The following is a 23183-nucleotide window of genomic DNA, read 5'->3' as shown; positions in this document are numbered from 1 at the left end:
TAATTAATCACAAAATACTGTAACCCCGCCCCTTCCCTGGGTTCGCCAGGAGCTACGATAATAAGCTAGCCCCGCCCACCTGTTGCTAGTTGTGGTGCCGGGTCTGTAGCTCCTCCCCTCGGGTGTGCTGCCTCTGCTGCCCTCTGCTGGTCGGCCGGTGTGTGTTTCGCGGCCTGTTCTTTGCCCACAGCTCTCTGGACTCGGTTTTGTGTGTAGGGCCCGGCCGGAGCTTGGTGCAGCCCTGGCGACTCCTGTGTGGCAGCGGCAGCGCCTGTCCGGATGGCGGCGGCGCTCGGTGAGTGCAGGGGACGGAGGGGCTGGTGAGGACGGCAGTGTATGGTGGCGGCTGCCGGCTTCCTTTGTGTGCCTCGCCGAGCACTGCTACTATATCTCATTCATTGTATGGGAGCGAGTGCTCTCCTGGTAGCTGACACCTGAAGATGTATCCCCCCTGCCATCCTGCTGGGACCGTTAGTGGTACCTTCCTACTGCCCCCCCCCCCCCCCCCCACTTACCCCCCTACCTGTGTGAGTTGCCCCCGTGTAGTCTCCTGTACTGACCCCCCTTCTTGCCTTCTCCCCCTGGTATACATCATGTTATTTCTGCCATCAGTCATTCTAAGGTAATTCAAGGGTTAACTGTGTAATAACACCATGGACAGCGGAGAAGACATACTATAGTGGTTGTGGGACTACAAGTGCCAGCATTGCCTGCCAGCCAGGGATTATCATAGCATGCTGGTTGTTGTAGTGCCACTGTCTCCTCATGATGTGTGTGGTACCCTCTGATATGTCTGTAGAGAGGCGATGCGGGCACATGTTTATGGTGAATATAACATCCCAGTCCTCTATACCAGAACAGGAAAGCTGCCTGCCGGGTACCCATGTAATATCGCCTTTACAGTATATATGTATCTGTATACCTTCATAGCAGTCAGGGGACTATAGCGACCCATGTCATGTCGCCTGTACAGTATATATGTATCTGTATACCTTCATAGCAGTCAGGGGACTATAGCGACCCATGTCATGTCGCCTGTACAGTATATATGTATCTGTATACCTTCATAGCAGTCAGGGGACTATAGCGACCCATGTCATGTCGCCTGTACAGTATATATGTATCTGTATACCTTCATAGCAGTCAGGGGACTATAGCGACCCATGTCATGTCGCCTGTACAGTATATATGTATCTGTATACCTTCATAGCAGTCAGGGGACTATAGCGACCCATGTCATGTCGCCTGTACAGTATATATGTATCTGTATACCTTCATAGCAGTCAGGGGACTATAGCGACCCATGTCATATCGCCTGTACAGTATATATGTATCTGTATACCTTCATAGCAGTCAGGGGACTATAGCGACCCATGTCATGTCGCCTGTACAGTATATATGTATCTGTATACCTTCATAGCAGTCAGGGGACTATAGCGACCCATGTCATATCGCCTGTACAGTATATATGTATCTGTATACCTTCATAGCAGTCAGGGGACTATAGCGACCCATGTCATATCGCCTGTACAGTATATATGTATCTGTATACCTTCATAGCAGTCAGGGGACTATAGCGACCCATGTCATGTCGCCTTTACAGTATATATGTATCTGTATACCTTCATAGCAGTCAGGGGACTATAGCGACCCATGTCATGTCGCCTGTACAGTATATATGTATCTGTATACCTTCATAGCAGTCAGGGGACTATAGCGACCCATGTCATGTCGCCTGTACAGTATATATGTATCTGTATACCTTCATAGCAGTCAGGGGACTATAGCGACCCATGTCATGTCGCCTGTACAGTATATATGTATCTGTATACCTTCATAGCAGTCAGGGGACTATAGCGACCCATGTCATGTCGCCTGTACAGTATATATGTATCTGTATACCTTCATAGCAGTCAGGGGACTATAGCGACCCATGTCATGTCGCCTGTACAGTATATATGTATCTGTATACCTTCATAGCAGTCAGGGGACTATAGCGACCCATGTCATATCGCCTGTACAGTATATATGTATCTGTATACCTTCATAGCAGTCAGGGGACTATAGCGACCCATGTCATGTCGCCTGTACAGTATATATGTATCTGTATACCTTCATAGCAGTCAGGGGACTATAGCGACCCATATCATGTCGCCTGTACAGTATATATGTATCTGTATACCTTCATAGCAGTCAGGGGACTATAGCGACCCATGTCATGTCGCCTGTACAGTATATATGTATCTGTATACCTTCATAGCAGTCAGGGGACTATAGCGACCCATGTCATGTCGCCTGTACAGTATATATGTATCTGTATACCTTCATAGCAGTCAGGGGACTATAGCGACCCATGTCATGTCGCCTGTACAGTATATATGTATCTGTATACCTTCATAGCAGTCAGGGGACTATAGCGACCCATATCATGTCGCCTGTACAGTATATATGTATCTGTATACCTTCATAGCAGTCAGGGGACTATAGCGACCCATGTCATGTCGCCTGTACAGTATATATGTATCTGTATACCTTCATAGCAGTCAGGGGACTATAGCGACCCATGTCATGTCGCCTGTACAGTATATATGTATCTGTATACCTTCATAGCAGTCAGGGGACTATAGCGACCCATGTCATGTCGCCTGTACAGTATATATGTATCTGTATACCTTCATAGCAGTCAGGGGACTATAGCGACCCATGTCATGTCGCCTGTACAGTATATATGTATCTGTATACCTTCATAGCAGTCAGGGGACTATAGCGACCCATGTCATGTCGCCTGTACAGTATATATGTATCTGTATACCTTCATAGCAGTCAGGGGACTATAGCGACCCATGTCATATCGCCTGTACAGTATATATGTATCTGTATACCTTCATAGCAGTCAGGGGACTATAGCGACCCATGTCATATCGCCTGTACAGTATATATGTATCTGTATACCTTCATAGCAGTCAGGGGACTATAGCAACCCATGTCATATCGCCTGTACAGTATATATGTATCTGTATACCTTCATAGCAGTCAGGGGACTATAGCGACCAACAATCAGAACCGCCGGTCATGTGCACTGAAGGTTTTCTAATGGAATTGCTGGTGATATGTCTGCAGCAAAGTGATTGGGCTGCCTGCAAGTCTCCCCTACACACTGTATAGACGGGAACCCGTGTCTGTCTCTTCTGATTCTCTCTCCTGCACTTTCGTGTTTAACTTTATTTTCAGCACCACTTAGCAACGGATTCATGAAAAACTTACAGCACACAGTCGTCATCCCAGTGCTGCCTGTTTTTCTCTGCCATCATATTCCCAAATTGAAGGAGTTTGGAAGACAGATCAGCATAGGACATGCTCTGGAAAGGGCACTAGGGTCCATTCACACGCTAGCGGAAAAAAAGGAACCCATGGAAGTCAATGAGAGGCTTTTTTTTTTCCACGTGGATTTTCAGCGCCAAAATCCTCACCAAAAAACTCCATGTGATTGGACCCTAGGATAGATCATCACTGTATTACCGGTGGGGTCCAGCACCATGGACCACCTCAATTGCTATCACTTTACAGGCCAGTTATGTCACACTCATTCACCACTTTAGGAGCTCAGTCTCATTTCAGTAAATGGAGCTGCTCCTTAATACCAAGCAGAGCCCTTATGACGTGTTCAGCGCTGTGCTTGGTATTAGGTGAGGAGGCTGCAATGCACTTCAAGGGGCTTCTTGTAGTAAGACATATCTTAGTGAAAGTCTCAAGTAGTCCAGTCCATTTGAGTGTCAAGATACTTGATTGAAGCGTATGGAGCAATATCAAAGACTAAAAAAGGAAAGGGCTGTTGGTTTTTATCAGTAAGCACAAGGGATTTGCCTGCCAGTTATGACTCCATCCCCTGAATCCCAAATAGCGTATCAATAGGCCAGTATGTGACAAGTGGATCCCTTCAGTCCAAAGATTCTTACAGAGTAGACTTGTGGTAATGTATTAACCATTTTATTGACGGAAGTCTCTACATGTTTCTGGAAGCTGTACTTCATTGTTTCTATCGGAGTTCCTCGAGTACCAGTGAACTAAAGGTTTATGGAACTCCAACACCATTGTCTCCAGACATGCGTAGAGTCTTATGCCAGTACATTGGTGACATATTGACACTAATCAACTTAAGTGGATTTTTCGGACTGATGGCACCCATAGTCATATTCTATCCTGGAGTGTGTGTGTGTGTGGGGGGAGGGGTGAATATTTGAGAGGACAATTAAATAAACCTTCAGGTGACTGTTCAGGATAAGCAGCCATCTGTACATGTGTACACTGTACACTTTCTGACCATTATCTGACACATATTATGCATTTTTAGCAGTTCTCACTGGATGTAGACTAGCTGCTATGATGTCTCCCATACGCTGCACACAAGAGAAGGAGAGATCCTGTTCTCCCTCACAAGCTGCAGCAGCATTGATGGCCACATACTGCAATATAAGTAGGGAAGTTATGAATTTAGCACTTACTAGAGTCAGTGATGACGGCAGGAGAACAGCAGTGTAATAAATGGTGTTTTTCTTCAAGAAAATTTATTACAGGATTTCTGATATTTATTTGTACTATTGCCGAGCTGAGCTGCAGTACTGGTACCTGACCACTATACGAGGCATGGTGCCAACTGCTTCCATCTCTGCTGTATATACAGGTGTCAGGCGTGGGCCCGTACTGCTGATCCATGAAGGAGTCAGTGGTTGCCCCCTCCCCAACTGATCATACATTTATGGCTTATCCTGTTGGTAGTGTCCCAAATTCAGGAAGCAGGATTCCGTTCGTAATGTCCTACAGTTTGTGCCTGGGTCTATTATGTACTGTTTTGTTTTTTGTATGGTGAGAAATAAAAAAGTCTTGTCAGGCGTCTGTGGCTGGCACATCTCCAATGGGGGAACGTACAATTGATCCGACGGGTTTGGGTCTGCTGCTGGATAGACATGTATGCTCAGGAGTCCCTGTAGCATGAACTGGCACAGTTATTACATGGGATCTGCAACGCTAAGGGAGCCTTCACACGGAGTTATGCTGCGCTCATTCTGAACGGAAAAACACGTTCAGAATGAGTGCGTAAAAAGCAGCTCCCATTGACTTGAATGGGAGCCAGCATACGTGCGCTACCCATTGAAATCAATGGGAGGCCTTTTTGGTACCTTTCCCTGTTCGGGCCAGCATCGATGTTCAGCATCAGCATCGGGACATGCTGAACTGCTGACTACTGGCCCGATGCTGGCTGGCACTGGAGCTGTGTATAAAGGAGCAGCGGATCACAGGATGCCATAGAGGGGCGCCCAGACCCTGCCCTCACCCGCGGTGCGGAGAGGATGGTGGAGCCCGGCCTGGTGTGAGCGTTGTGCCACCGTGACAGATGCTGTGTGCGTGTGACTGCAGCGGCAGCATCAGGGGGTGACGTCCGGCTTCAGCGTGTCCTCCCGGCACTGGGATGTGCAGCCCGGCCGCTGACAAGCTTGTGCTCACCGACAATCACCGCAATCCCCAAGTCAACCCATGTCCCGACCCCGTCTGGGCTCAGACCCTGCCCTCAATCGCTGTGCAGAGAGGATGGTGACGGGGTCGGGACGTGGGTTGACCTGGTGATTGTCGGTGAGCACAAGCTTGTGAAGCCGGACGTCACCCCCTGATGCTGCGGCTGCAGTGACACGTACACAGCATCTGTCACGGTGGCACACCGCTCACACCAGGCCAGGCTCCACCATCCTCTCTGCACCGCGAGTGAGGGCAGGGTCTGGGCGCCCCTCTCTGGCATCCTGTGATCCGCTGCTCCTTTATACACAGCTCCAGTGCCAGCCAGCATCGGGCCAGCAGTCAGCAGTTCAGTATGTCCCGATCCTGATGCAGAACTGCGATGCTGGCCCGATAAGGGAAAAGTACCAAAAAGGCCTCCCATTGATTTCAATGGGTAGCGCACGTATGCCGGCTCCCATTCAAATCAATGGGAGCTGCTTTTTACGCGCTCATTCTGAAAGTGTTTTTACGTTCAGAATTAGTGCATCGTAACTCCGTGTGAAGGCTCCCTAAATGTGTTTCCAGTTTGATTCTATTTTCTTTTCTGAGACCCAGAAGATCCGTCTGGAGAGAAATGAGGAAGGACACCAACATCCTAAATGCAGCAGCTTTACTATATTGCTAGGACGATGGATTCAGTCAGAAAGAACTGCAGGCATTTAGAATTAGAGGTCACCTTCGTCTGTACTGCTATAATGTTGCTTAAAGTCTACCTGCCAGTTACTGTATAAACCACTCTACATGTAACTATAAGAAGCTTTGTAATATATGATATTAAAGAGATCTGTTTCCTCCTCCCTGACAGACCTGAACAATGGAAATGCAACACTAGTGTAGAAGTAGGAAACATTTATTATTATGGTTAGTCACAGAGCCTAGTGGACCCGATTTACTATAACTGGGTCCGTCTTCTGTCTGCGCAGGATTTTTTCCTTTGTCAATTTTTGGCGGATGTGAGTGTAGCTTTATTACGTAGTTGTTCTCCTGCTCCTTATCTTCAGTCTTACTGCTGGTTTATATTATATGCCTCTCCTATTCATCCTCTCACAAAGAGCTCTATGGAAGGGGGAAGAGTGAGTAAGATTCTCCTGATGGCTGGTTAATTTACTTATTGTCTCATTCTGTGTACTAGTAGCCTCTTATCTATAACCTTGCAGTGTTTAAAAAAAAAAAGCATAGATTAGTAGAGTGTATCAGCAGCAATTATTTGATATAGGGCTGGGCAATTATGACCTAAATCATAATCCCTATTAAGTGGGTGGTTTTCCTCGATTACGATTAACAGTGATTATTTAGGGAACTCCACTTTTAAAATCACACCCTTTTTAAAGTATGAGTGTGTTTTGGGCGAACCTTGTCAGATTCGTCTCACATGTTCAAACCAAAACTGCTATTATACTCTGGGCTGTCTTCAGTGTTACTCGCGGCTCCCTGTTCTCTTTGGGCCTTTTGCCTGAGGTCAAGGACTGCTGAGGCCTGTGATTGGGTTTAAGTGGTCACACAATGTCGTAGCACATAGATCACAAGGTGTTGCAACTTGCTTCTATGTGACAGCTGAGGCCCAAAATGACCATACATTCGGGAACTTTTTATAGAGAAGAAGGCTGCTGCTAGCTGGTTAATTGATTTATTGCCTCATTCTGTTTACTAGCAGCCTCTTATCTACAAACATAGCAGTGGTAAAGTGTACAGAGTAGCAAAGTGTAACAGCAGTTCTTATTTGGTGTCTTTCCTACCCCTCTTCCCTCTTCATAGACTAGCATGTAGAATGTATCTGCCTTAAGTAGAGAAGAAAACAGATTTCATTTATGGGAAGTTGTTTATATCTGGAGGTACGCTTTAACTTTATAGATTTAGGGTTTAAGATTGGGAAATCAATTGTGTGTTTTTGGTACATGGAAAGCATTATTGTTTATTTATATAGCACCATTAATTCCATGGTTCTGTACGTTATTATATTCATTTTATGGTGCTGTACATTATTATATTAATTCCATGGTGCTGTACATTATTATATTAATTCCATGGTGCTGTACATTATTATATTAATTCTATGGTGCTGTACATTATTATATTAATTCCACGGTGATGTACATTATTATATTGATTCCACGGTGCTGTACATTGTTATATTAATTCCACGGTGCTGTACATTATTATATTAATCCCATGGTGCTGTACGTTATTATATTAATTCCATGGTCCTTTACATTATTATATTAATCCCATGGTGCTGTACATTATTATATTAATTCCACGGTGCTGTACATTATTATATTGATTGATTCCACGGTTCTGTACATTATTATATTAATTCCACGGTTCTGTACATTGTTATATTAATCCCATGGTGCTGTACGTTATTATATTAATTCCATGGTGCTTTACATTTGGGGGTTTACATACGATACACAAAATATACAGACAAATATAATACTAACAGTGACTGACTGGCACAGTGAGGTAGAGGGCCCTGCCCACAAGGGCTTACAATCTATGAGGGAAGGGATAGAGACAGAAAGAGAGGGGGAGACTGTACAGATGGTGGTGTGGTGGCAGTAGTGTTATTGGGGGTTGTAGGCCTTCCTGAATAGGTGAGTTTTCAGCTTGTGATTTTGGAGGTTTTTTGAGGATCTGAGGTTACGTGTGGGCAGGTAGCGGGAGATTAGGTCAGAGATATATGGAGGGGACAGGTTGTGGATGGATTTGTATGTCAGCATTAGTAATTTGAACTCTATTCGCTGGAGACGTTACAGTCACGGGTAGATCCCAAACTGAAATGTATAGATTTCTGTCCTGTTGATGAAGCTGACTGGTTGTTAAGGGGTTAAACAGACCGTTTCCTGATATTATGAAGCCGTTTCTGAAGGTGGAGATCATTCATGCCTTTTTTGCATATTACTTAAAGGGGTATTCCCACCTCACATACTCACCAGTCTTCACTCTTGTAAAATCTTCTTTCTTCCTGGTTGCGTGCATCATTTGGTGGGCGGGGTTTCACAGGCAACCTGCCGTTTAGCTCCGCCCCCAAATTCACGTGTAGCTCCGCCCACCCACATTGGACTATGAAGTACAGGCAGCAGCAACTCCATTCTGTGTTACATACAGAGACTGCCTGTCTCTGCCATAATGAACACAACTGAATTAGCTAGCCTGATAACTGGGAGAACAGAAGAAATGAAAGCAGCTCCTCTATCTGAGTGCAGGACCTAGGTCACATGGTGTAGACACAGGATTAGCTAGATACACAGGCTCGCTCCCTGCACTTAGCCCCTCCTCCCTCCCCCCTGAGAGCAGCAGATACATCACTTGACTCAGGAGCAGCTAGGTCAGGGCTGTGGCCACAAAAAATTGAATAAAGTAATATAGTGGGCAAACAAAGCAGTTTTGCTGAAGCAGTGTATTTAGGAAAAGTCTTACATCCACATTAACCAGCAGTATAGATAGGATCCTTGTGATGGGACAACCCCTTTAATGTTTGACACATCCCTGTTGTATCATATTGTGTTTTATATTTGCAGGACAATATCGAACCGATGAGCTCTAAGAGGCGCAGGGCCACGTCCCCGTCCAGCAGCGTCAGTGGGGGAGACTTTGATGATTCGCCGCATACTACAAGTACCCCAAATTCTGGCAGAAAACGAAGGAGACTTGCTAATGTGTCAACGGTGGATCCAGTAAGTGCTTGCAAAGGTTAAAGGATGATGAAGGGTCCAACTATTTTCCGTTTACTGCTCCTTATGCTCACATGTTCTTTGTGTTTTCAGATTGCCGTGTGCCATGAACTCTACAACACAGTCAGAGACTACAAGGATGAGCAAGGTCGTATTCTTTGCGAGCTTTTTATTAGAGCACCAAAACGAAGGTAAGGAACATTATATTTCATAAATAGGTGGTTTTATTTTTGCTACAGATATCCCCATCCTCACCTTTCTTTTCTGCCCCATTTGTTTTGCCTCAGTTTCTGCGTTCAGCTCCTTCCTACTACCTTATAAAGATTTTTTGTTCTTTGTCATTGAATTAAATATCATCTTGCCAACAGGAACCAGCCCGATTATTATAACATTATTTCCCAGCCCATTGACTTAATGAAAATTCAGCAGAAGTTAAAGATGGATGAATATGAAGATGTCAGCGTGCTGACAGCAGATTTCCAGTTACTCTTCCAGAATGCAAAAACTTATTATAAGGTGAGTCTTTATTCATCTGGTGAGTGTATTTGTCCTAATGTTGCATAAAGGGGTTTTACCCATTAAAGGGGTACACTGGCCAAAATAGATTTGTTCATACTGATGCCTTATCCACAGTGTAGTTCCTCAGTATGTGATCTGTGGGAGCTGGACACCCAGACCCTGAACAGATCAGCCATTCAAGTAATAGGAGCTGCACAAACCCCACCCACTGGTGGTTTCGGGAATTGCAGCACCGCTTCTAGTACTTAAAGGGATTCTACCACTAAAACACTTTTTTTTCTAGTTACCACGTCGGAATAGCCTTTAAAAAGGCTATTCGTCTCTTACCTGTGGAAGTGCTCTCCGCCGCGCCGTTCGTTCAAAATACCGGTTTGTACCGGTATGCTAATGAGTTCTCTCGCAGCGATGGGGGAGTCCCCATCGCAGGAGCAGCGATGGGGGCGTCCCCATTGCAGCTCGAAAACTGACCGCAGCGCCGCCTCTCTGGTCTTCGGTGTCCTCCCCTTGCTTCTTCAGCGTACTGTCGGACGCCTGCGCAGTACGCTCTGTTCGGCGAAGATTGCCGAACGTACTGCGCATGCGCGAAATTGCGGGCCCAGTGCGGGCACCGCACATTCGCGCATGCGCAGTACGTTCGGCAATCTTCGCCGAACAGAGAGCATACTGCGCAGGCGTCCGACAGACGCTGAAGAGGCAAGGGGAGGACACCGAAGACCAGAGAGGCGGCGCTGCGGTCAGTTTTCGAGCTGCAATGGGGACACCCCCATCGCTGCTCCTGCGATGGGGACGCCCCCATCGCTGCGAGAGAACTCATTAGCATACCGGTACAAACCGGTATTTTGAACGAACGGCGCGGCGGAGAGCACTTCTACAGGTAAGAGACGAATAGCCTTTTTAAAGGCTATTCCGACGTGGTAACTAGAAAAAAAAGTGTTTTAGTGGTAGAATCCCTTTAACTAGAAGTCCCCATCCACTAGTATCTTTTGGCACTTAGAGGTTGCAGGAACAGCTGATCTATGTGGGTTTCAGGTGTCGGACTCCCACAGATCATACACTGATGACCTATCCTGTGTCATTCTGGGCCCGGACAACCCCTTTAACCCCTTAACAACCAAAGACATAATAAGACGTCTTTGGTTACATAGGGATGTATAGAGAGCATGTATGCAGCTGAGCCCTCTACATACACGGTGGATGCAGGCTGTATAATACAGCCTGGACCCGCTGATAAGAGCTGCAATTGGTACCGGCACTGATCGCAGCTGTTAACACCTTAGATGCCGCAGTATATAAAATACACAGGAGCAATGGGCGCCGCTATATTTGACTGATCACCACCCTCCAGATTGTCATTGGAGGGTGGTGATCGATTGCTAAGACAGCCAGAAGCCTATTGAAGGCTCCCAGGCTTGTCATTAGTATGAATCTATTACACACTGTCATAGTCAGCGTGTAATAGAAGTCAAGGGATTTTACTATTCACTACCATACATTAGTATTGTAGTGAATAGTATGAGCGATCGGGCCCCGATCAAACCTTCCCCCAAATGGTATCATCAAAAATGTAATCTTTTCCCTTATAAAAAGACGTCATACCCAGCTCCATACTTGCAAATATGAAAAAGTTAAATGTGTCAAAACATGATGACAAAAAGTGTTTTTTCTATTTTGCAAAGTTTTTCACTTTTTAAAAGGTATCTAAACGTTACAAATTCTATATACATTTGGTATCGCCGTGATTGTACTGACCCACAGAGTACAGGTAAACATAACATTTTTACCACACAATGAACGCAGTAAAAATTAAACCCATATAAAATTGGCCAAATGCGTGTTTTTTTTTTTCCCCCCAATTCCAGCTATTCTGAATTTTTTGAATGATGAACTGAAAAATGAAAAAGTTTTGGATCTTGAAATGTGGGGAGGGAAAAATGGAAATGCAAAAATGAAAATTGGCCCAGTCATTAAGGGGTTAATGAGAATGCAGTGACCTGAATGTTCCCTATGGGAATGAAGCAATGGTGTGCAGTCCCTGGATCCCTAGGGATCAATTTCTTTCCCTGTGAATAATCAATAAATGTCAATTGAAAAGTCTTTATACATATCCCAAAGATTTATATTTTTTTTTTCGGATGTTGCTCTCTCTCAAAAGATTTCCTCAGGTCTTTAGATCAGGGCTTCCCGATCCTGTTCTCAGTCTGATTAATATTTGTAATAATTTTTGGTAACTATGTAAACCTCAGTGCTTAAATAGTTAATTTATTTATAGAAATATATACTTGAGTATAAGCCGACCTGAATGTAAGCAGAGACCCCTAATTTTACCACAAAAAACTGGGAAAACTTTTTGACTCGAGTATAAGCCGAGGGGGGGGGGGGGGGGAATCCACCATTGCAGATAAAAAGTCTGGTCATGTGTGTGTCACGTTACTGTAGCTTCCTCTCCTCCATACAGCAGACATCTTCCATAAGACACAATGAATCCTGGCCACTCATCTGCAGGGTAGATGCTAAATCCTAGTGTGCTAAAGGACCTCTGATGACGTCATGACCATGTGATCGGACTCTGGTGTGGGCGGAGCTACTAGGATTTAGACTCAACCTTATCTGCAGATGTTACATACCAGTGGCTACAGGACCTTTGATGACATCACAGCCATGTGACCTCATGACAAGCCAATCACAGAGCAGTAGCACTAAAGGCTCCCCCTCTTCCAGGTCCTTCCGTTTTTTTGTGCTCCGTGGACCCTGACTCGTGTATAAGCCGAAGAGAGCTTTTTCAGCATGAAAAATGTGCTGAAAAAGTCGGCTTATACTCGAGTATATACGGTACATAAGATAGTGAATTCAGAGGAAATACATCTCAGAATTTAATAGTAAGAAGAAGACATGGCCGAGGGTAAAGTATAGCATTCAGATTAATCTGGTATTATTCGTTACTAGAGAATTGTGTGTTATACCTCTTTCTACACATCAATGATTTGTTTCTCTTTTTTTTTTTTAATGTCGCACCAGTCTGATACTCCGGAATACAAAGCAGCATGTAAGCTGTGGGACCTTTACCTACGCACACGAAATGAGTTTATCCAGAAAGGTGAATGTGAAGATGATGATGATGACGATGAGGATACACAGGACACTGCAACTCCGGAAGCAGAGGCGAGTTCTTAGGGCCTGTTCACACAGTGGAAACCTTTTCTGCTGTGTCAGATTTCCGCACAGCTAGCCGCAACGGGATGCCGATGAATGGGCCTAATCAGGAGTGAGTCTCGAGTCGTGGATGCCACAGATGAGTCAGCTGCGGAATCTGCGGGAAGATAGGGCATGTTGCTTCTTTTTCCCGCTAGCTGTAAAAAATCACTAGTGGGCAATAAAAGCCAGGGACTCCTATTGAACTGAATAGGAGCCTTTTTTGCAGGCGGATTTTTAGGCGGATTCCGCGTCAAAATCCGCCTGCAAAAAACTCTGTGTGAACATACTCTTAAGGAGTACTTGATTAATTCCTATGTATTTAAAGGAGTTGTCCAGGGGTATGCTATTCATGACCAATCCTTACGGTAGATGATCGATATAGATCGTGGGGGAAGCGTCTTCTGGCACCCCCAGTTCTTTGCAGCCAATGAAAGAAGGACAGCTCTGTATGCTATGTAGCAGTTAGGAAAGTTACTGCAAGCTCAATCCCCTGTGTTTATAGCTCCAATACAATGCATGCACTGCAAACGGCTGATTGGTGAGAGATACTATCTACTACTAATGACCTATCATAAGAATGTCATCAATATTTTACTTTTTATTAGAGATTGGTATTTGATCGAATATCAGGCTGTTCGAGCTATTCGATTCCAATCGAATACCACGCGGCAAACGCACTAAAAATTCGTATCCCCTCCCAGGAACTACGACAACGAAGGTATCGGAAAAAGTAATTAGCTGCCGAAATCGGGTGACCTCCACTTTATACAAATTGTGGATTTCAAATTTGGATCATATGAGACTGTGAACTATGTGACTGTGAGACAGGGATACAGACAGGGTTGTACTGGCAGGTTTAGCTAAGAATTTTATTTAGGTAGGAATGTTACTCAAACAGCTCTTTGGGGTTATATCTCGTGGCAGCCCATTATATGCTAGTCGGGATCCCTGTCAGCTTGCGTTATGTGGGAGCTGACTTTTTCTCATAGGAATGCATTGACCAGTGTTGATTGGCCGAATGCCGTACAGTGTACAGCATTCGGCCAATCAACGCTGGTTTTGCCGGAGGAGGCAGAGTCTAAGATCGGTCCACAGCAGTCTCCATTGTGGTCCGATCTCAGAGGTAGCAGCGTTGAGCGCACAGCACTACTGCATCTCAGGTATAGCAGAGTTGAGCAGGAGCTGACGTTTTCCCATAGGAATGCATTGACCAGTGTTGATTGGCTGAATGCCATACAGTGTACAGCATTCGGCCAATCAACGCTGGTTCTGCCTCTCGTCTGCGAGGAGGCGGAGTCTAAGATCGGTCCACAGCAGTCTCCATTGTCGGTCCGATCTCAGATGTAGTAGAGTTGAGTGCACAGTCCGATCTTAGACTCCGCCTCCTCACAGACGAGAGGCAGAACCAGCGTTGATTGGCCGAATGCTGTACACTTTATGGCATTCAGCCAATCAACGCTGGTCAATGCATTCCTTTGGGAAGAAGTCTGCTCCCGCATTATTAGTGGCGTAATACAGGGATTTGGGCGTGTTAGATGCCCCCAGACATGCTTCCCCTGCTTTCCCAGTTGCATTCTAGAGGTGTTGTCATCATTTGCTGAGGTGTCATAGTGGACTTGGTGACTCTTCTGAGTGGAATAGTGGTTTCCCCTGAAACTAACCTTTTTTGTCTCCATAGACTATAATGGGATTCAATATTTGTTTGAATAGTTGAATATTGAGGGGCTATTCAAAATGAATATCGAATATTTCACTGTTCGCTCATCTCTACTTATTATACTCCTGGACAACCCCTATATATTTTTAGTGAGATTAGTGGGGAGGGCTGCTGCACAGCCTATAATCAAGATTGACACTGTATCTGGGGAAACCTGCCCCTCCCCCACGAGGCCCCTTTCATCATATCGCGCAACCCCTTTTGAGGTGAATCTCCACCTTTATGTGTGAGAATTATATCATTTAGGATTTTTTTTCTTCTTAGACTTCACAGAATTATTTAAAGCCAATCCTGGAGCAGCTACTGGAAGCCGTAACCTCTGCTACAGATCCGAATGGCAGATTGATAAGTGAACTCTTCCAGAAGCTTCCTTCGAAAGTGGTAAGTGATTCGATATGAAGGGCATACTCTGCCTACACTAATAGTGTTCAGAAAGTTTACACTTGGATATCTAGCTTATTTTCTCTCCAGCCCCCTTCTATTTCATGGAGGCAATCCTATCCAGGAGCACATGCCTAAAGATGCATTAGAGTGTATTCTTATCGAAAATTTAGAAAGTGTAGAATAGTGGCAATACAGCAATTTCATATGGTGCAGCATAGAGAGCCTTCCCAGACTAATGATAGTGTCCATGCATATGACTGTGTGTTTATCGGCTGCAGGAGGGAATTTGTCAACACATGTTGACACCAGAAAAATGGCGTAGAAGTGGCACATCTTTGGTAGACTGCCTTGTTTTGCACAAAAGATGCACCACTTTTTTGGAATGAACCAGTTGATAAATGCCCTTCATTATGTTTTTTTGTTTTGTTTTGGGGTTTTTTTGTAGCTGGACCTGGTTTTGCAAGTGAAATTGTACTGCTGCAATACCAGGCACTATAATGCATAGATATGCCTGGGAAATAAGGGGAACTGGTGTGCCGGAAGTCATAACTAGAGATGAGTGAACACTGTTCGAATCAGCTGATCCGAACAGCTCGCTCCCATAGAAATGAATGGAAGCACCCATGACGCTGACTTTGCCGGCGGCCGGCCGGCGTCACAGGTGCTTCCATTCATTTCTATGGGAGCGTGCTGTTCGGATCGGCTGATCCGAACAGTGTTCGCTCATCTCTAACCTCACCTCTGCTGATAGTCAGAGTTTCTGGTAGTAGAACCTTCACCTCCCCCTTTAAAATACAAACACTGCTAATATTTCAATAGGAAAGTGGTTTATCATGTTCATGATGTTTTTTTAGTTCATTTTCTTTAACATTTGTGGTGGTGATTCATAGTTTTCTTTGTTCTGCTTTGTATTTTTCAGCATTATCCAGATTATTACGCAATAATAAAAGATCCAATAGATCTGAAAACTGTTTCCCAAAGGATTCAGGTGTGTATACTGTATATTGCAGACTGATACCCTGCTAAGGGCTCGTTCATATCTGTGCCCGATCTCCGTATTCTGCAGATAGAAGACGGAAACCCGACAGACAGTGTACGGCCTTGAGCGCCAGGGAGCGTTTTCTGCTCTCCGCGGCGAAACCGTTTTTTTTTTATTATTATTTTTTTAACCAGACACAAAGTCCTGCATGTCCGACTTTGTGTCCAGTTAAAAAAAACGGTTTCACCGCGGAGAGCACAAAACGCTCACAGGCGCTCACGGCCGGACACTTTCCAGACCAATCAAATGAATGGGTTTGAAAACTGACTGCAGATTTCCGTCTCCTGCCCAGTTTTGGGCAGGAAACGGAAACCTGCATAACGGAGGCCGGGACGCAGGTGTGAACCCGGCCTTAGTCTTTCAATGAACAGTTTATGTTGGACCTTGCACTAAACTAAAATTTACCATCTCCCATTTACAGTCAGGTTATTATAAGAATTTAAATGCAATGGCCAAGGATATCGATCTGCTAGCCAAAAATGCCAAGACTTACAATGAGCCGGGTTCCCAGGTGTTCAAGGTGAGTGAGTGACATTTTGGGGGATTTATATATTTTCTGTGCTAAAATAGGATTTTTCTCCCAGATAACCTTTCATTCTAATTATTTCTAAATCTAATGACTATGAATGTACATTTCTTGCATTGTATGCTTATAGCTTACATTCATGAATTTTGCATACTTACTGGTATGTACGATCATTTCTTTAGGATGCCAATACGATAAAGAAACTGTTTGCTTTAAAAAAGTCTGAACTTGACTGCACAGAGTACTCCAAATCAAGTCTCCGCAGCAGGTGAGAACCCAAGAAGTATTACTCCTATAGTTATTGTAGTGTATATATGTGTAATATGGTGATATCTGTGTCTATTGAACCATTTAGCCAAATAATTAGAAACCATCCATAAATAAATAAATAGTTCAAGAAGAATGCGTATTCATTTAGTGATGGTTTTGTGAGCAGTCCATAGCCATTCATTGTTACTTAATTCTATAAAGCTCCATTACAGTGGAGTTGCACTTTATATCCTGGTGAGGCGTCTTATGCCCCAGTAAACTGATCTTACTGACAGACGTTATTAGTCTATGTATAGTGGAATGCTGTTACACTTGACTACTTTTTTTTTTTTCCATGAAAAGGAACAAGCGTCCAGCACAAGGAGATCGGTTGTCTGCTATCACTATGGCTCTCCAGTATGGCTCAGAGAGTGAGGAGGATGCTTCTCTGAATGGTAAAATTTACAAGTATAGTACATTGCATATTGTCATGAGCTTGTGCATCATTCAACACCAGGATAACCATTTACTGATTGTGCCAGCTTTAAATCATGTAAGATTTTTTTTTTTTCCAGAATTTTTTATTTATTTATAGGTATTTATTTTTTTAAACTCTGTTCAATTTCATGGTCTTTTATAATATGGTGCGCAATACTGAACCTTACTGTGTGCTGTATAGAAGGTTTGTAGTGGGTGTGGCATGTTGCAACAAAAAAATTCCCAACTACCTAGAGTTTCTGGATTAAAACTTGTGCAATATGCAGAATTTCATGATGTTTCTTACATACATCACCTAAATGATTTATTTTTAAGGGCAGGTTAATTTTAACAGTGAGAGATAGAAAATCCAAAATAAAATCCAGAAAATCACATGGTATAAATGTTATAAATGTATTTGTGTTTTGCATAGAGAAATGAGTATTTAATGGAGGGAGATGAAGCTCTGAGTTGCCAAGCGACAGCCTCAAAATCTTAATGATTTAGAGATGATCTGCAAAGAGGAGCGGACCAAAATTCCTCCTGACATGTGAACAAACCTCATCATCCACTACAAAAACGTCTGACTGCTGTGCACGCCAACAAGGACTTTGCCACAAAGTATTAAAGGGGCTCTATCACTGGGAAAAGCCATTTTTATCTAAACACATGCTTGCATAGGCTTTAGAAATGCTACTTCACACCTACCTATAGTATGTAAAGTGCCTCAGTGGTTTCTATTTCTATCTAGTGGTTTTTATTAATATACTAATGAGCTTCCAGCCAGCTCAGGAAGTTCCCAGCAGCCTCCTCTCTCCCATTATCTTCTATGTGTGTGAGGCAAACAGGAAGCTGAGTCATCATCAGCAGCAGCCTCCCATAGGAAACAGGAGAGGTGTGCACCATCTATCGTCCACTAGTCTAATTAGCATATGAATAAAAACAGACTTATTCAGAAACCACTGAGGCAATCTACATACTATAGGTAGATATGAAATAGAGTTTCTAAAGGCTATGCAAGGATGTGATTAGTTAAAAATGACTTTTGCCAGTGATAGAGCCCCTTTAAGTCTTGTTCGCTAGAGGGATCAAATACTTATTTCTCTATGCAAAATGCAAATAAATTTATAAAATTTATACCATGTGATTTTTTGGGGATTTTATTCTGGATATTCTATCTCTCAGTGTTAAAATTAACCTGCCCTTAAAAAGAGAGGAATAACAAGGTATTAGGTAAAAGAGAAATGGAGAGACACAAAGTACAGTCATGTCACAAAATTGCAAAACAAACATGACAACAATAAAACGGAGTAATAAGAGAGCATAAACAACAAACAAAATATAAAGAATAGTAAATAAGGGGGGCAAACAAAGACTCAAAGGGAAAAACAGGAGTAGAGGTGGGGAGGGAAGGGTAGAGCAACCTAGAAGCCCTAGCTGTCATCCTAGTGAGTAAGTCTGGCCCTAACGGGGGAGATATACTCCTCTAGTTCCTTGCAATAAGGGTTTTTGCAGCAGTACAAAGGTAGAGAAAAAACTGGGACGTTTTTTTCCCAAGGGAGGCCTAGCAGAACTGGTACCATAAACTAGCCTTATTTACCACTTGTTTGTTATGTGCTTAGTTACGAGCCTGCTATTCCCTTCTCTAAATGTTTGCTGTTTTTCTTCTCTGGATGTAATAGGATTAATAATGTGGTATCTTTTATTTGTTCAGCAGCATCATCCATCCGCTATGAGGAAGGAGAATCTGAAGGAGAAAGCATAACCTCATTCATGGATATCTCGAGCCCATTATATCAGCTTTATGAGACTGTTAGGTCTTGTCGGAATAATCAGGGTCAACTGATAGCTGAACCCTTCTTCCACCTCCCGTCAAAGAAGAAATATCCAGATTATTACCAGCAAATCAAGAACCCCATCGCTCTACAGCAGATTAGGTAAATAAATGATACTAATTTTATAATCCTTAGGACAGTAACAACCACTCTGAAGTGTAGAAGTTTGTGATTGTTAGGGATACCAGGAACATTAGGAAAAACTCACTTTTCTGATAGATTAGTTTAACAGCACCCCAATGAGGAGATGCACTTTAAGGGTTTTTCAAAGATAGTTTTTGTTTATGATCCTTTCTTAGCATAGATCATGAGTATCACATTGTAGGGTCTGACTCCTGGGACCCCCAAATCAGTTAGTTTATGCCCAGACATTGCTATCTGATACTTAATGCTGCAGTTATGTTAAAGTCATACACCTCAGGGCTCGTTCACATCTGCGTCGTTGGTCCTTATTGCAGGTTTCCGTTTCCTGCATAAAACAGATGCAGGAGATGGAAGCCTGCAGGAGACTTTCTCACCCATTCATTTGAATGGGTGAGAAAGCTGTCCGGTCGTGCGCGGCAGTGAGCGTTTTGCGCTCTCCACCGCGAAACCGGGTTTTATAATCCGGACACAGAGTCGGACATGCACTACTCTGTGTCCGGATAAAAAAATCCGGTTTCGCGGCGGAGAGCCTAAAACGCTCACCGCCGCGCACGGCCGGACCTGATCTATGGAAACCATAGTACGGAGACCCCAGACGCAGGTGTGAACCCAGCGTAAGATATACAACTGCTCCTGTAGGAGTGATAATAATAATACATTTTATTTATATAGCACCAACATATTCCGCAGCGCTGTACAATTTGTAGGGTTCAAATACAGACAGAAAGATATATTAAAAAGAAATAGTCACTTCACACAATGGGACTGAGGGCCCTGATCACAAGAGCTTACAATCTATGAGGTAGAGGGGGTGACAGAAGAGTTAACGGGCGACATCGGAGGTAGCATTGCTTATACAGTGGTCATATTATTTTGTAATAGAGGTTACTGTCATTACACAAACATAAAACTGTATGAGCCGTCACCAGTCGTGTCCTTTAACATGCAGGCGGTGCCTGGACATATGATGCCGTTTTAGGCTAACTTTATATCACGTGGGGAAATGTGGGAGCGGGAACAGAGGAGGGTTTGTTTTAGGGATTCTAATTACAGTATGGAAGGGTTTACATTAGGAATTGTGATAGGCCTGTCTGAAAAGATGCGTCTTTAGTTTGCGCTTGAAGCTGTAGAAATTGGGAGTTAATCTGATTGTCCGGGATAGCGCATTCCAGAGAAGTGGTGCAACTCGGGAGAAGTCTTGTATACGAGCGTGGGAGTTTCTTATAATAGAGGATGTATCTTTTTGTCTGTACTTGTCTTTTCATTGAGTGAACAGAGAGCACGGGTTGGGCGGTAACCAAAAATGAGGGGGAAATGTAGAGAGGTTTCAGTATTATGGAGAGCCTTGTGGATGAGGGTGTTAAGTTTATATTGTATTTTGTAAAAGCTGCAGCTCCTGCTGAAGTTATTGTCAGGGAGGTACACTGTAATAAGGGAAGCCTTTAGGACTTTTATTATCACATTTAACTCTTTATAGTGATGATGATTCCCATTGTGCTAGCAGAGCTTGCTCCCCTGCCGGCCCTTCTTTCACACTCTTCTTGGATGTTTGCTCTTTCTTTTCAGGGATAACACGAGCAGTTTACAGCCGACTACTATACTAAACTACTGGTTAATTTACTTATGGACCAGGAGTCCAGAAAATAAGCCATGCTGAATATAAAACCAAATAAAACCTAATTTTTTTTTTGTTGAAAAACTATATAAATATTACTTTTGTAACCAGAAGAACTAGAAAATCTAAGTTTAATATGTTTGTGTAATAGTATATATAAAACCAATTTTGTTTTGGTAAAAAAGAAGCAAAATTTTTTTCAAATTATAGAACATTTTTTTTAGCAAAAACAAAAATTCAACTTGTTTAGAAAAGGGTACTTATCTCAAGCCTGATGTGTCCTGATAAAAATAGTTTAGATATGCAAAGCCATTAAAAAGATATTGCTGTGTAAAGTTATGTATGCAGAAGTGCTAAATTTGGCACTTTTGTATACATTCTGTAAATTTAGATTTTACATTCTAGGAGACATTCTCAAACATTGGGGCATCAATGACGATTGGTCCTGAAAGGGTTAAGGGACTCTGGCGTTGGGGCAAGCTCTGCAGCCTCTTCTTAGAGACTCTGACATCACATCCACCTGTCTCCTAATACTCCTGCTGCTCCACGCCATTCAGGTGTATGGTAGGAGCAGCAATACCAGGTACAACCGCTATAGAGACTACAGCACAGTACCTGGAATACAGTGAAGAGGCCGCAGGGTATTGTCATTTTGACTAGTGATTTTTCAAGGTGTACTAGTGTGAAATGTCTTACCTGTTTTATTTATTCGCAGAACTAAGCTAAAGAACCAAGACTATGACAGCCTGGACCAGCTGGAGACCGACTTAAATATGATGTTTGAGAATGCAAAACGCTACAATGTCCCAAATTCAGCAATTTACAAGCGGGTCTTTAAACTGCAGCAGCTAATGCAGGTAAGGTCCCCAATAATGTCACTAAATTCTTCATATGGTAACAGAAGGGAGTGGAAAGAATCTGCAGATATGGAGACCTACTTGTTAATACTGGCAGTACATGTAAACTTTTTTTGTGCAATGCCAAACTGAAAAAAACAAAAAAAACTTGTCTCCTAGACTGTAAAAAATCTAATTTTTTTTTTGCTAAATTTAAATAGATAATTCATTAAAAGAAAAAACAATCAGGACAGTATCACTCTAGCCATTTGGATGCTCACTGCTTCTTACCTCTCTATAATGCAGTGAGTTCAGTCCTCACATTCCAGGACATACAGCAAACACACAGATTGTGGCTGTGATGTGTGAACACAGCCTTACTGTGTGCAGTTCCCCACATCTCATGCCTTGTTTGGATCTTTTCTTATAGCTGTAACTTGAAAACTATTTACATCCCTGAATAAAAGCGTTATCTTCATGTATTGGTAACCAGGTGCAGCCAAACCCAAGTCCATATGTAGCCACCAATGATTTCACAATTGTACATGTGGGTGGTGCCGCTCAGATTCAGACTCTCCATCCCTCACACCCCAGTGTAGTCCCAAAATTTGTGCCCCTTCATATCCTCCTCCTTTAGGCTAAGGCCCCACATAGCAGGCTACAGCAAAAAAGTGCCATGGGAAAAACCGCCACGGTGCGCATTTCACAGAAAGTCCACAGAGGTTTCCTCTGGGGACTTTCTCCTTCAATTTTACCTATAGGGAAAACTCCAGCACTTCCATAGGTATAATTCACATTCTGAGATTTCCAAAATCGCAGTGTGTCCGCTGTGCATATATTTCCGCATTATGTGGATGAGATTCCGATTCACTTTACAGGGGACTGTAAAACTGTGGCATTCTTGCCTACGGCGTTTACACCACGTGGGGCCCCAGCCTATGTTGCATTCAAGTTCACCGTTCCTCCATTACAATTCTTATGATGTGGCTCACCATACCCCATTATACTCCCACAACCCCCCCATCCCCCAACTCCCACAGCTCACTGTTCCTCCATTACATCCCCCTTATCCCCATGGCTCACTGTTTCTCCATTTATGTATAGAAAAGTCTTGCTGAAATGTGCAAATTTTTTGTTACATTGGCAGCAATTGTGGACTCCATCTGGAGCGCTGTGGGGTGCTGTAGATACCGCACGCAGTTTTGTTCATTTTGAGCAATTAATGTTAAGCCTTTATTTTGTGTCCATTTTTAGAGGAAAGCTATACAGTAGGGTGTAAGTGACTAGTGTGTATACTATAAGTAAACTTATAAACCTCAGGCACATTTCTAATCTATTTTATAAACTGTGTAATTGGTATTGTGGGGCAGGAGGGGATTCTGCTTCATCCTGTCATCCGTCCTGTTATTGTCATATTGTCATATTG

At 43.4% G+C, this 23183-nt stretch overlaps 1 protein-coding gene across 5 annotated transcripts in view; it reads left to right on the top strand.

Moving 5' to 3' along the window:
* Positions 1 to 181: 181 nt before the first annotated feature.
* PBRM1 (polybromo 1) overlaps positions 182 to 23183 on the top strand; it is a 69083-nt gene continuing 46081 nt past the window's right edge. For all 5 annotated transcript variants that reach the window (XM_075286516.1, XM_075286514.1, XM_075286515.1 and 2 more), the window contains exons 1-12: positions 182 to 295; positions 9072 to 9227; positions 9318 to 9415; positions 9593 to 9740; positions 12759 to 12902; positions 14917 to 15033; positions 15956 to 16024; positions 16497 to 16595; positions 16784 to 16869; positions 17214 to 17305; positions 19042 to 19264; positions 21637 to 21778. In XM_075286516.1, coding sequence (XP_075142617.1) covers positions 9087 to 9227; positions 9318 to 9415; positions 9593 to 9740; positions 12759 to 12902; positions 14917 to 15033; positions 15956 to 16024; positions 16497 to 16595; positions 16784 to 16869; positions 17214 to 17305; positions 19042 to 19264; positions 21637 to 21778 — 1359 coding nt within the window. In that variant the 5' untranslated portion in view covers positions 182 to 295; positions 9072 to 9086. The remainder of the gene's footprint in view (positions 296 to 9071; positions 9228 to 9317; positions 9416 to 9592; positions 9741 to 12758; positions 12903 to 14916; positions 15034 to 15955; positions 16025 to 16496; positions 16596 to 16783; positions 16870 to 17213; positions 17306 to 19041; positions 19265 to 21636; positions 21779 to 23183) is intronic.

Source organism: Leptodactylus fuscus, chromosome 9, assembly GCF_031893055.1.
Source record: "Leptodactylus fuscus isolate aLepFus1 chromosome 9, aLepFus1.hap2, whole genome shotgun sequence".
In the NCBI taxonomy this organism is placed as follows: domain Eukaryota; kingdom Metazoa; phylum Chordata; class Amphibia; order Anura; family Leptodactylidae; genus Leptodactylus; species Leptodactylus fuscus.
The sequence above is the reverse complement of the archived record's forward strand: the minus strand, read 5'-3'. Positions and strand labels throughout refer to the sequence as shown.